Source organism: Pongo pygmaeus, chromosome 13 (assembly GCF_028885625.2).
Source record: "Pongo pygmaeus isolate AG05252 chromosome 13, NHGRI_mPonPyg2-v2.0_pri, whole genome shotgun sequence".
Taxonomy (NCBI): Eukaryota; Metazoa; Chordata; class Mammalia; order Primates; family Hominidae; genus Pongo; species Pongo pygmaeus.
The window spans coordinates 49,131,626-49,144,549 of record NC_072386.2 but is presented as its reverse complement, the minus strand read 5'-3'; the positions used below and the strand labels follow the sequence as shown (position 1 = coordinate 49,144,549).

General features: G+C 35.9%; 1 protein-coding gene across 3 annotated transcripts in view; it reads right to left on the bottom strand.

Moving 5' to 3' along the window:
* Window positions 1–12,924, bottom strand: part of PTPRD (protein tyrosine phosphatase receptor type D) — a 1,191,315-nt gene that overhangs the window by 316,103 nt on the left and 862,288 nt on the right. For 2 of the 3 annotated variants that reach the window (XM_063649529.1, XM_063649530.1), the window contains exons 3-4: window positions 11,353–11,501; window positions 6,892–7,033 (exon numbers count right to left, since the gene is read on the bottom strand). In XM_063649529.1, the coding sequence (XP_063505599.1) occupies window positions 6,892–7,033; window positions 11,353–11,501 (291 nt within the window). The remainder of the gene's footprint in view (window positions 1–6,891; window positions 7,034–11,352; window positions 11,502–12,924) is intronic. The other variant, XM_063649531.1, reaches the window with a different exon arrangement.

Genomic DNA, 12,924 nt, shown 5'->3' with positions numbered 1-12,924 from the left:
GTCAAATGTTATTTTGAGCGTTACTGTCAGGGTGTTTTTGGATGAGATTAACATTTAATTTCGTCACCAAGCAAAGCAGACTGCCCTCCCTAATGTGGGCAACCTTTATCCAATCAGGTAAAAGACTAAAGAGAACAATAAGGCTGGGCCTCACCTGAGGAAGGAAGAACTCCTCCTACCTTCAAACTGGGACATCAGCTTTTTTGTGCCTTTGGAACCAATCTGAAACATCAGCTCTTCCTAGGTCTTCAGCTTGCCAGCCTTTGGACTAGAACTGCACATCAACTCTCCTGGGCCTCCAGCTGACAGCTTTGGCAGATCTTGAAATTTCTTGGCCTCATTAATAATGTCAGCTAATCTGTTAAAATCAGCCTCTTCCTATATATGTATATATTCTGTTGGTTCTCTTTCTCCAGAGAACCCTAATACACTGCACACACCTACCATCAATACTCAGTGATTTCCTCCCTAAGCCACTTTGCTCAAGAAGCTTCTAGTTTCTACTCCTCTCTGAAGTTAGCTGTCTCACAGACTCCTAAATATTCTTCATGCCTCAACCCAGCAGTCTCCTCACTCTCACAGTGTATCATCCATGTAGTATTTTGCACACTTTGCACCCATGGCACTTGAGCACTTTTTATTTCCCATCATGCTCATCTGTCAACATGTCAGCTGGAAGAACATTGTTCTTCCAGGGTAATATCTTGTATATAAAGTAAAAATCTGAAGGGCTGAAACCCACTGTCACATGTAATGCAGTAGGGATCATTTCAGACTTGGCAAAACCCGATGAAAATCGTAGCTGTACGACCAAGAACAAATCATTTCAAACTCTGGACCTTGGCTCCTTACATCAAAAATTAGTGAGGCTAGGTAAACACCAAATTCCCTTCTAGCTCAATATTTCTATGGTTCGGTTAACAAGTTAAGCAGCAGTAAACACTCACATGAGTTGATGTTCATTTCAAAATTATTAAAAATAATATTTTAATATGAAGTCAAAAGAAGAAAATTGTTCTCACTTAAATGCAATGATTTACAAGTGTGCTCATTTTTTCTGAGCCCTTTTTAGACATGATCTCAGTGTGGCAAAACAAGTAATAGTTCCAAGGAAGGAGCATGCATCACCAACATAACAGTCCTCAAAAGATAGATTAGAAGGAAAATGAATAGCCTCTCCTCACAGGTACACTTTCTCCCCCAGATTTTCAGTTTTAATGTCTCCCCTTACTAGGGTCTCTCATAGACTATCCACATGGGCTTCTGCCTTTGTGACCACTGATACCCAAAGAATCACTGTTTTTAAATTCTAAAGATTACACCAACGAAAGTCAGGAGTGTCTGTTCACTTAAAGTAGCTCTGCCCACTACCACCTTTTCCCAGCATGGAAATGAGGTACACACGAAGGCTTTACCGTGTTGGTATCAATGTATTCCAAGTACTCAACTATTTTATAAGCCTTTTCAAGTAATCTTCAGTCAGTATCATAATTGTCAGCATGTTTGTTCTGTGGTGGCCACCCTTCCTTTTGTTTCAGTCTTTCATAAAAATCCTTTTGTGTGACAGTCAAGCAGCTGTGCTTTGTTCTTTAATGTTCCTAGCCTGGATCTCCAGCCGAGACCACTTTATAACATAAACGGCAAAGTACCATTTTCACAGCGGGGACAACTGTGTTCATCTTGAAAAAGAGGCATTAATAAAATGAGACTGTAATGAACATGCTAATTCTGATCACAGGGTACTGCACAATGGCAGAGATAGTTGACTGCCTTCTCCCTGAAAGATTGTAAAAGTTGTATGTTTTTTCTTTGTAACAACTGCTATAATGGCTTAGATTTTTTGAAACAGACATATTATGCAAACATTTCTATTTCCCATTGCAGTGCCTTCTCTGTCTCATCCAACTGCTCACTGTGTGTTTTACTATCTCAGTAACAGTCACCTTCAGGGAGCAAATTTTTTCCATCTTGCAAGAACTGACTTGCTGAAATAGTCATGTCAATGAATCATGGAAAGCTGGAGAGGGGTGATCTGAGTGATTTGATCGCTAATCCAAGGCCTTCCCAATGCATATCAGACCCCCCCCTAAAAAAAAAAGAAACAGAACAGAAAAGGGAAGTTAACATATTTGCTTAAGATGCCACAGTTATTTCGTGACAGAGCTAAAGCTGGAATTCAATTTCCCAAGACCTAGACTTGGGTACTTCACGTATTATCTTTTGTCCTAATGGTGATCATTCACAAATGATATATTTATATGTAAGAGTAGATACACATAAGTATCACTTGACGAAATATATTTGCTAAACTAGGTAACTAAAATGCCTCATATCTGGTAAACTAGCATGTTTAGACAATAATTGTACTGTAGATATGTTCTATGAACAAAGCTAGTTCCCTATAAATAGATAAGAGCAGCAGTGTTATATATCATACCCTGTTCTGTTGTGCTAGTGGTGGTGGTGGTTTGGGGCAGTGCTATTTGAGAACAGCCCAGTCTAAAAATAATCTACTAAGATTTTTTAAATGACCCATGACATGCTGCTTGAGATAAGAGCAAAATATGTATTTTCTGATTACTCTCCTAAAAAAAATTCTAAGTTCAAGAAACATGATGACACTTAGTCAGATGCTTAGATTCAAAGTTGATTAAATGGTTCCAGAACTTTGTCTTAGAGAAGGGAGGTTATGTAAGTAAGAAGAAATAATTATTGATGTCTTTCCTCTTGCCCAAAAGAAGCAAGTAACCTTGCACTCTTACTAGAAAGAAAAGTCTATGGATGGTGATATCTCATTTTCCCTGCCTAGTGATTGATAACATCTATCAGAGAGAATATTTTCATCCTCAGTTATCACTGCATAAATTTGTATTACATGGTTTCCTGCTGATATCTTTAGTCAGGAAGAAATTGTGACCAGCAAACTAAAGAAACAGACAGAATCAATTTCATTTGGATGATAATCCCTGTTCGTACAACACTCTCTCTGGTCCTATGCTTGCTCTTCACTGAAAGCCTGATAGTTCATTCGCTGTCCTTAGCAGCATTCCACAACTAGTTAAGGCACAGCCCTTAGTGGCCTCAGTACATCCTAAGGCTTTCACTTAAAGTTCTGCTTAGGATGGGAAAACACAAGTAAAACAGATATACTCAGCCTCCTAAAGTGCTGTATCATTAGAGAGTCAGTATTTTCTTGTGTTTCCATAACCAAGACAACTAAAAAATTAAAATGACTTGGAAGACGTAAGTCCTACATTCACCTCCCCCTTCTCCTACTTCTTCTTTCATGAACCACACTCTATGGTATAGTTAATTGCCCAAATATCTTATTTCGGGGCACATTCAGCCTGAGCTTGTGGTTATCCTTCCCTATTGAAACACAGTTTTTGAGAGTAACGGTAATTTGAAACAAGCTACAAACGGAAACTTGTTCCTGAAATGCTCCTTTCGAGGCACCTGGGTGGTCAGAGTATTATTTCAATGTCTTCTTCATTAACCATACAGGTCAGATATTTGAATCTCCAATTAATTAGTTTCTCTAGTAGCTTGTGTGACATTATAGCAGTTGTTACAAAAAAAAAAAAGCATACAACTTTTACAGGAACTTAGATAACTTAGATGAGTGATCTTCATCCAGTTCACTTAGATAAAACCCATCATGAGAGCTGGCATATTTTTGGCATTCGTCAGTAAAGCAGGGAGAAAGCAAATGATCCATGTGGACGAAATGGGAATCTAATGAGGGCCACTGGACGAAAAGTGTAAGATGGTCTCCATCTACTGCAGAACAGAGTGCCTGAGTGTCCGCCAACATGATTTGCAGGAGAAAGTGAACCTAAAATGTCACAAATCTCCTCAACTGTGGTATAAACCTCTTCACACTCATTTATTTAGCTGTTCATGATGTTCAAAGTCTATGAATGTCAGTTTACACTGGAATATTATTAAACACAACTATTGATAGAAATAACAATATTTAGAAGTTTTAAGCAAACAGTGACTCTAGGAAACAAAAATAATTTCCATCCATATTTATTTTATCCTAAAAGGATATATAAAAGTATTCTATTTTAAGATTATGTTTAGACTACTTTTCTGTCATCCAAAATACTTTTGAATTTTTCTCATGAAAGTTCTAAAACTGCTTAACATAGTCTTAAAAAAAAATGGAAAGGGCTAACTACTCAAATCATAAATTTTCATACAAATGTACTTACATATGACAGATGTTCACATAGAAAGTTGAGACCATATTAAACACTTTTGATGCACTTGTTTTATATGGGGACTAGCTGTATAAAAGCAGAGGAGATGATGAAACTCCAGCCAACCGAGAGGCAGGAAAACATTAATCCATGTAAATTTCTAAGTAAAGTGATATTTTCTTCCAATTTTTTCTTAATGTCTTCATTGAACGCATAAAGATAAGTCAAGCACATGACTGCCATTAATTCCTTTTAAGGAGTTCAAGAGATTTGGAAAGTGAGAAAACTCAAAAACGTTTCTGATAAGTTTTATTTTATTGTACCTTTTTAATATACCTTCTATATGACGGCACAGATTCTAAACTAGGTAAATAAATGGAGATTAAAATTTTTAAAGCAGATGAACAAATGAGCCAGATTTTGCTTCAAATATGAACACCTGAAAAATGACTACAATTTTCAGACAAGCTGAGGTGAACTATGTATGTATATTCAGAAATATGTATACTTTCCATAGTGTGTATTATAGCACATATAAACATAGTCTCTAACATTCCTGCCAGTTCTAAAATCTAATTTCTAACTCCTATTTTTTTTTCCCTAATGTCTTATTCTTGCCTATTAGACCATTCCTTCCCTTACCTTTTCAAATATTTTAAATATATCATTTTTAAAACCCATTCATACAGTTCAATTCCCTGTAGGTCAGAGACTATGATTTCCACCCTTGATGGTTGGGCTTACTGTCGCTCACTGGTGGTAGCTGACTTGATTGCTTTAGAACTGGTGTTCATTAGCCCATCTGGGTATGAACAACCTTCTCTAGGGTTGTGTATCTGGATTATCTTATCAGAATGTCTCTGTGGGGTGAGTGCTATCATGGGTGTCTGCTGCACACTCTATGGGACTCACTGTTTCTGACCAGCTTTTATGTTAAACTATTTGGTCCTGAGTATTGCACAGTAGGAATAGTGCTGGAAATCTCACTTGTATGCAGAAAGCTGATCTAGTCTCTGTTACTCCCAGCTTATTTTATATATGTATGTATCTTGCTGGAGTGTTAAAACTCCAGCACTAAAGCATATGGTCCATTTTGTTATTATCTTGGGTTATTATATTACAATTGTCTTTTCTCTAGGAAATCCCTCCCTTGTTTTTAGCAACTGGAAATTTCTATTTCTTGTTTGCAAACCTAATTATGCTTTTAATTTTATTTTCAGATACTTTGTCAACATTTCTATGTGTTGGTCAGGGAATGGGGAACTTCCTGCACCAACATAGCTTGTCATAACAGCCAGAAATGTAGCTCAAATCTGACTTGTCTGTTTTAAAGTAGCATCTGTTATATGCGTTTAAAAGATATACATCCAATTGTCAATGTTTTCCCTGCAACTTAATAAGGTGTTTATATTATTTCAAACATATTTAAGGATGTATATGTAAATAATCTCATTTTCTTAGCCTCTTGAATTGCTTCTTTGTGTGTGTGTGTGTGTGTGTGTGTGTGTGTGTGTGTGTGTGTGTGTGTTGTTTCAAAACCACCAGGTAAATTTGGCCTACATTACTAATTACTGCTGGCCTCCAAATAAATAAGTTCTTGACAATATCAATAGGGTTTACCTCCCTGAAAGAAATCAAGATGTTTATAAAATCAAACTTTTTTATTTTATAAAAGATATAAAGTAAAACCATCCCTCCATGGGGAAAAAAAATGAAACAGAAGAGAAATGTACTTAATCTACATAAGTTGCTCTATGATTCTGATTGTTTCCTTTCCAATTTCCTTCATGTTAGGAAGTCTATTCTCCTAAATTTTAGAATAGAGCAAAATACAACAAAACAAAACAAATGAGTTGTGCGAGGGAGAGAAAGAGATAAAGGCACAGAATAGTTGGAATAATAATCTGGAAATGTCAACTGTGAGGTGCCTAATTGGGAATGTTCATATCTCTACACAGAAGCCTGAATTAGAGACATACAACACAATCTTCATCACTAGCTTTATTCTCCAGCACTCCCATTGTAAAGGAAGTCTACAAACTGAACACACTGTACTGGAGATTTGGCAACTCACCCTGTGCCTTTGTCAAATTGTGTAAGCAACATTGTCGGAGACAAAGAAAGGGATTTGTCAGCCCAGTTATTTAGATCAATATATGTTGGTTTAAGAAAGATAACAGACAAATAAAAAACGTATTTTTTTTTCACATAAGACAGGTGCATTTCTTATACTTGGTTCTGACCAATTGCTTAAGGAAAGTTCATCTTTAGGCTAAGGTTCTTTCTTTAATTTTGCAAATATCAATGTCAGCTGTGGTAGTTGTAAAAAACGTAGCTGCTGAATGCAGTATGAAAAATCCATGCACCAGTAATGCCAACATATAAACGAGTACCATATCCTGTTTCCTTTCTAGATGCTCTGCCAAAAATCAAAATGGTATCTGGCATTTGAAGTCAATGCTTTTTTCAGCTTTTTCACCTCTGATATTCCCCCTGAACTCTAGTTCTGTAAAGACCCATAACTAGAGAAGGTATCCACTGTCTAATTAAAGTTCAACTCTTACATTTTATTTAACTGCGTTTCCCATTTAAGCACCATCACAATGCTAGTCTTTTTAATGATGCTACAAAAGAGATACAGAATTGTAACAATGACACAAACAACAACCTTCACTTCAGCACTTACCCCGCAAAACTGTGAGTCTGGTGGATACACTTATTTCTCCCACATTATTTGAGGCCACACATTCATAAATGGCCTCATCCCTCGGAGTCCGTAAGGGTTGTATCCTGAGAACTGATCCAGACCCATCGTCAAACTCTATTACCTATTAGAGGAAACAATAGCTGTCACAGGTGTTGTTACAATTGTCTACCTCTCAGCTAAAGCTCTCAATGCAGTGGTGCATCCGCCATTAGGCTCATAATAAACTAGGCATCATTCTGAAACTGAATTTTGATATAGTGGTGAAAAAATATTTGGTCTAATTTAGTGAATCTTCTACTGAACAAGGAGAAAGATATGCAACTACATATGCAAAACATGGAGATTTCTAGTCCCTACTAAAAATTACCAGGGTTTATTCATTAAAATATTTCAGTATGTTCATCTAGGGCAATTTCATTCTATTAATTTTGCAAGAGGCTTGCAGCTATGATGGATAAACTTTTTAAATTATTCTTTCTCTCACAGCACATATACAAACGTGGATTCATTCAATAATGGGACTGTAAGGTGAAGAATTAATGCACGCCACCACAGATAGCTCTGCTGGTTTAAACGGTCTCATCCTGAACAGTATAGATGGGCAAACCGTGAAAAGAAATTGCATAAATCTAGTACTTAGGCAGCCAACGAGACAGCTTTCACAACCCAAAAGCCTGATGGCGTGCATTAATTTTGCCATAAATCATTCCAGTATTTGTTCTAGCTTAGCATTTTCTGCATTTTTAGAGCATTCTTGCTGTAAAGTGGAGGCTTGCTTCACCAGGCAGAAAATTAATGTCCTAAACACTAAGCCTGAATTTACCATCATTAGGAACTCTTCTTGGAAACAGTTTAGTGACACTGATAATCCTAGGTACTTGTTAGCTAATTCAAGTACCACTTAAAACAAAAAAAAAAAGATGATGATATTAACAAATATGTATACAATATTATGGAGTCCTCTACCTGTCTTCTCTGTAACTATGCTGCATTCCTTCAGCTGTTCACTGAGAAGTTGTGCCTTTTTTTCTTGTATTTCATTCCCATGTGCCTAAATTATGAATAAATTGAGATTGCCTCATATATATATTTATGGGATGCTTAATTCCAGATTTTGTGTGTGCATGTGCATATTAACATAGAGAGGAAGGACATTAATATTTTCAAAATATGTCCACTTCAATCTTTGTGCATTCCATTTTTGTTCAAAATTCACAAAAATATTCAAAATGGCCCATTTCTCAATGCACTACAGTTTATTTTCAACTCTATAAAGCATACACTTTAAAATAAATCTACTATGCATCTTAGGAAAGAAAAGTTTCATAGTTTCATATTGGAAGCTTTGTTAAGCATTCCATAATTTTAAAAAAGTTATTTATGATCATTTTATGATTTAGTGTAGGAAAAGGTTAAAGCAACTACAAAACCAATTTAAATGTAGACTAATTTATTAATAATAAATGTCATTGTATGTTTCATTTGTGAACTATTTCCTAGATTTAGACCTATCCTCTTACAACATACAATATACCACACATTACAAGCCAGTGATGTAATTTCCAGTTTGAAAATATCCAGTATTGATTTCATGCCTGCCATGGACCAGACACCATACTTAGCACTGGGGATAGAAGAGGGAGCAAAAACAGTCAACATGTACTGCTCTCATGGGCCATATAGACTAGTAATACCATATATATTATTTAATAATATAGATTTAATAATATATATTAAATATATAATACATATATTAGTGTTAAATATAGTAAAGATTTTCAACCCAGGACTTGATACAGTTTGATGAAGCTGCTTTGGGTAAAAATAATTCATTTACCCCAGAAATGATTATATGACTCTCATGGGGAATTACGCATTAAGCAGAGATCATGCTGTGAAATATTTAGTATTATAATTTAATTTTTGTTACATGATTTTGTCAGGAGCCATTGTCATTAGAAAGCGTGATGTCAAACCTCTCTTTGACAAAAAATTAACTTCATTTAAAATTTTTTTAATGTGCAGCAAAGATGCATACATACATCATTTTCTACACGACACAGGAAACATTTTCCAAATATTAAAGATATTTTTGTATTTAAATAAATTATATTTCAATAATAATCAAGTATTTGATTTTCAGACATAATTTTAAACTTCTCACTTGTAAACTACAACCCAATTTCCAATGGCAAATTTCTTTTTTTTTTCCTTTATTATTATTATTATTATTATTATTATTATACTTTAGGTTTTATGGTACATGTGCGCAATGTGCAGGTAAGTTACATATGTATACATGTGCCATGCTGGTGCGCTGCACCCACCAACTCGTCATCTAGCTTTAGGTATATCTCCCAATGCTATCCCTCCCCCCTCCCCCCACCCCACAACAGTCCCTGAAGTGTGATGTTCCCCTTCCTGTGTCCATGTGTTCTCATTGTTCAATCCCCACCTATGAGTGAGAATATGCGGTGTTTGGTTTTTTGTTCTTGCGATAGTTTACTGAGAATGATGATTTCCAATTTCATCCATGTCCCTACAAAGGACGTGAACTCATCATTTTTTATGGCTGCATAGTATTCCATGGTGTATATGTGCCACATTTTCTTAATCCAGTCTATCATTGTTGGACATTTGGGTTGGTTCCAAGTCTTTGCTATTGTGAATAATGTGGCAATAAACATACGTGTGCATGTGTCTTTATAGCAGCATGATTTATAGTCCTTTGGGTATATACCCAGTAATGGGATGGCTGGGTCAAATGGAATTTCTAGTTCTAGATCCCTGAGGAATCGCCACACTGACTTCCACAAGGATTGAACTAGTTTACAGTCCCACCAACAGTGTAAAAGTGTTCCTATTTCTCCACATCCTCTCCAGCACCTGTTGTTTCCTGACTTTTTAATGATTGCCATCCTAACTGGTGTGAGATGGTATCTCATTGTGGTTTTGATTTGCATTTCTCTGATGGCCAGTGATGGTGAGCATTTTTTTTCATGTGTTTTTTGGCTGCATAAATGTCTTCTTTTGAGAAGTGTCTGTTCATGTCCTTCGCCCACTTTTTGATGGGGTTGTTTGTTTTTTTCTTGTAAATTTGTTGGAGTTCATTGTAGATTCTGGATATTAGCCCTTTGTCAGATGAGTAGGTTGCGAAAATTTTCTCCCATTTTGTAGGTTGCCTGTTCACTCTAATGGTAGTTTCCTTTGCTGTGCAGAAGCTCTTGAGTTTAATTAGATCCCATTTGTCAATTTTGGCTTTTGTTGCCAATGGCAAATTTCTAATTTCACCATCGTAATTAATTAGGTTCTCTATACATTTGAACCCCTGATCACCCTGTGAGTTCCTATGGAAATAAGTAAAAGAAAATTTTTCTGAATTTTGTAGTTGATATATTTCTTTTAACTAGAAATTGCCTTTAATCTGCCGAACTGTAAATTAGGTCATGAAGGAGATTAGAAACTCAGGTAAAAGGGAGGTGAGTTTCACAATTTCAGGCAGTTTGGGGGTATTGGTAGCCCCTAAAATTAAAGCTATCCTTCTCATGTCTTAAATTATGGGCATGCTATTGTGTGCCCATAATCTGTGTAGCTTTCTGTGTATCTTATTGCCTATATTTCTCCTCCAGAATGAGCAAATTTCTAAACCATAAGCCTTCTCACAAACACTCAAAAAGAGAATCTCTGATTTATGTTTCACCATCTTCGCTGCACTGAGCTCTCCTGAATAAAGAAAACCAACTTCTTTGATAGGTTTCTTTGCAATATCAACCTGTTTGGGTGTGTTTCTCTCAGAATAGTACTTTAAAACACTGGAACAAATTTCTCATTCTAGTTCACACTACTTGTAAAACACAGGTGTGAGGGGCAGTGGACCACTTCATTTGCTGCTCAGCATCCATTCCCATTCTTCTTGATAACGAGGATTTAAATTTCCTTTGGGAAAATTCTGCTCTTTCATTCTAAGCTATGGAATTGGATGGGACTGTCCTCATTCCCAGGACAGAGGTAGATTCTGATTGGCCAAATTAAGTAGGCTACACTGTCCACCTATCCACACAAATTGTCTCAAGGATGCACAAGTAACGTAATAGGAGCCAATGGGATGAGAGGTTTCTGGAAGAGACAAGCCTTCATACATCCTACAGACGTGGTCCTGTGAGGACACAGAGCTCCATCTTGCAACCTGGGGATGAAACTGACAGACTAATCCTAGGAATACTATTGAGCCCTGGCACAAGTAGAAACAAAAATCAGCCCTTGAACCCCCAAATTTCCTTTTTTAAAAAGCCATTTAGAGTTACATTTTCCATCACTTGCAATGTAAGGAATACCATATATCAATGACACCTTGTATCAGAGTAAAGCAAGCAAGTAACATAGAAACCAAAGACAGAGCAGATACATTCTTCCCCCAGAGAAACAGAACAATGGACCTAATACCTCAAATCTCTGATTGCTGACTTTCTTTCCTTTTTTGTTCCAGACAATTTTAGGTCTTGGGTCTCCCGTAGCTTGGCAGATGAAAGAGGCAACTCCGCCAGAGACCCCTGTCTGATCAACGGGTGTTCTTGTAAACCTTGGAGGTGCTGAAATAAAAAATAAACATCACAGTTAAATTGAAAACTGAAATACAGACTATTATCCTACTACCGCTGCTCTTCCCACCATCCTCAACCACACCGCCATCAAGACATATATTTTTACAATGTACTATAGGATTACAAAATTAGAAAAGCATCTTTTACTTTTGAGGGTAGTTTAAAGGGGAAGGAGGTAACTTTCTGGTCAAGTTATCTATTAGTGCTTTTATTGCTGAAATCTGTATTAAGGTAGAGATCCAATAACATCCGAAAAACAACATCACACATTAATTTTTATTACCAGTATATAAAAAAATCCAATTTGTCCTCTGTAACAAAACGAGCTCATCAATCAAAGTGGGTAAAATTTTAGCGCTTGCTTTGATGCCACTATCAGTACATGGCCAGAAAGCAGCATTGCCACTGCTGAGCTATTAAAATTAGTGACATTTAAGAGAAATGCTAGGAAATTTTAAAGAGACAAGAAATATAGCCCTGAATTAGAAGGTTTCGCAAGAATTAGAAATAGGGGAAAATGGTAAAGTGACTCTTTAACCCAGATATTGTAAGCTGTCTTACTTGAAACTTAGCTCCACAATTTGCATAAGAGAAGATGAGTCAAGAAGCTCCAAAGTCATAGCAAAGCAAAGGAATTTTTATACAAAGATGTAGACTTAAAGATTACTAAGGCTAGAGAGAAGGATAGACATTGGAAGCTTGTTCAACATCCTCCATCTCCTTTAAATGTTCCTAACATTCTTCCTCTTTCTTTAAAAAACTTACTTATTTTTCATCTTGTATTTCAAGATCTAGATAGCTATCATACAAGAATGATATGAAATGTAAATGAATATTTATGCACAAAGATATTCATCATATCATTTGTTTGGCAAAAGAGTATAAGTAGTTGAAACATTAAACAGTATGGGATTTCTGTCACAGTGAAATAAAATATGGCATGAAGATGGAACATCATACAAGTAGTTAAGTGTTATAAAATCTGTATCATATCACATGAGATGCTTATGATGCAATAATAAGCCACAGAAGCATACTATAGAGTTATATGTGGGGATAGCAGATAATGAAAAATGCACACACACACAAAGATTGAACAAAGTAAGTGAAAACACTAATAATAGTGCTCAGGAGTAGGTATTTTAATTATTTCTCTGACTGCTTTCCATCTTTTATACTTCCTTGAGTTTTTACAATTATGTTCTGGTTGAAAATGTTTTAAAGCCCCAAAACATTTTGCTGTTCCTTTTTTTTTTTTTTTTTTTTTAATTTCTAATCCCTGTTACAGATTTTCTCTTCTCTCCTACTGTGTTCTAGTTACATGTCATTGAAAAGTGGTTTTAAATAACCATAGCTAAAATTGATTTTGAAAACAATACTTGGATTACAAAAAAGAAAAAAGTCATAACAA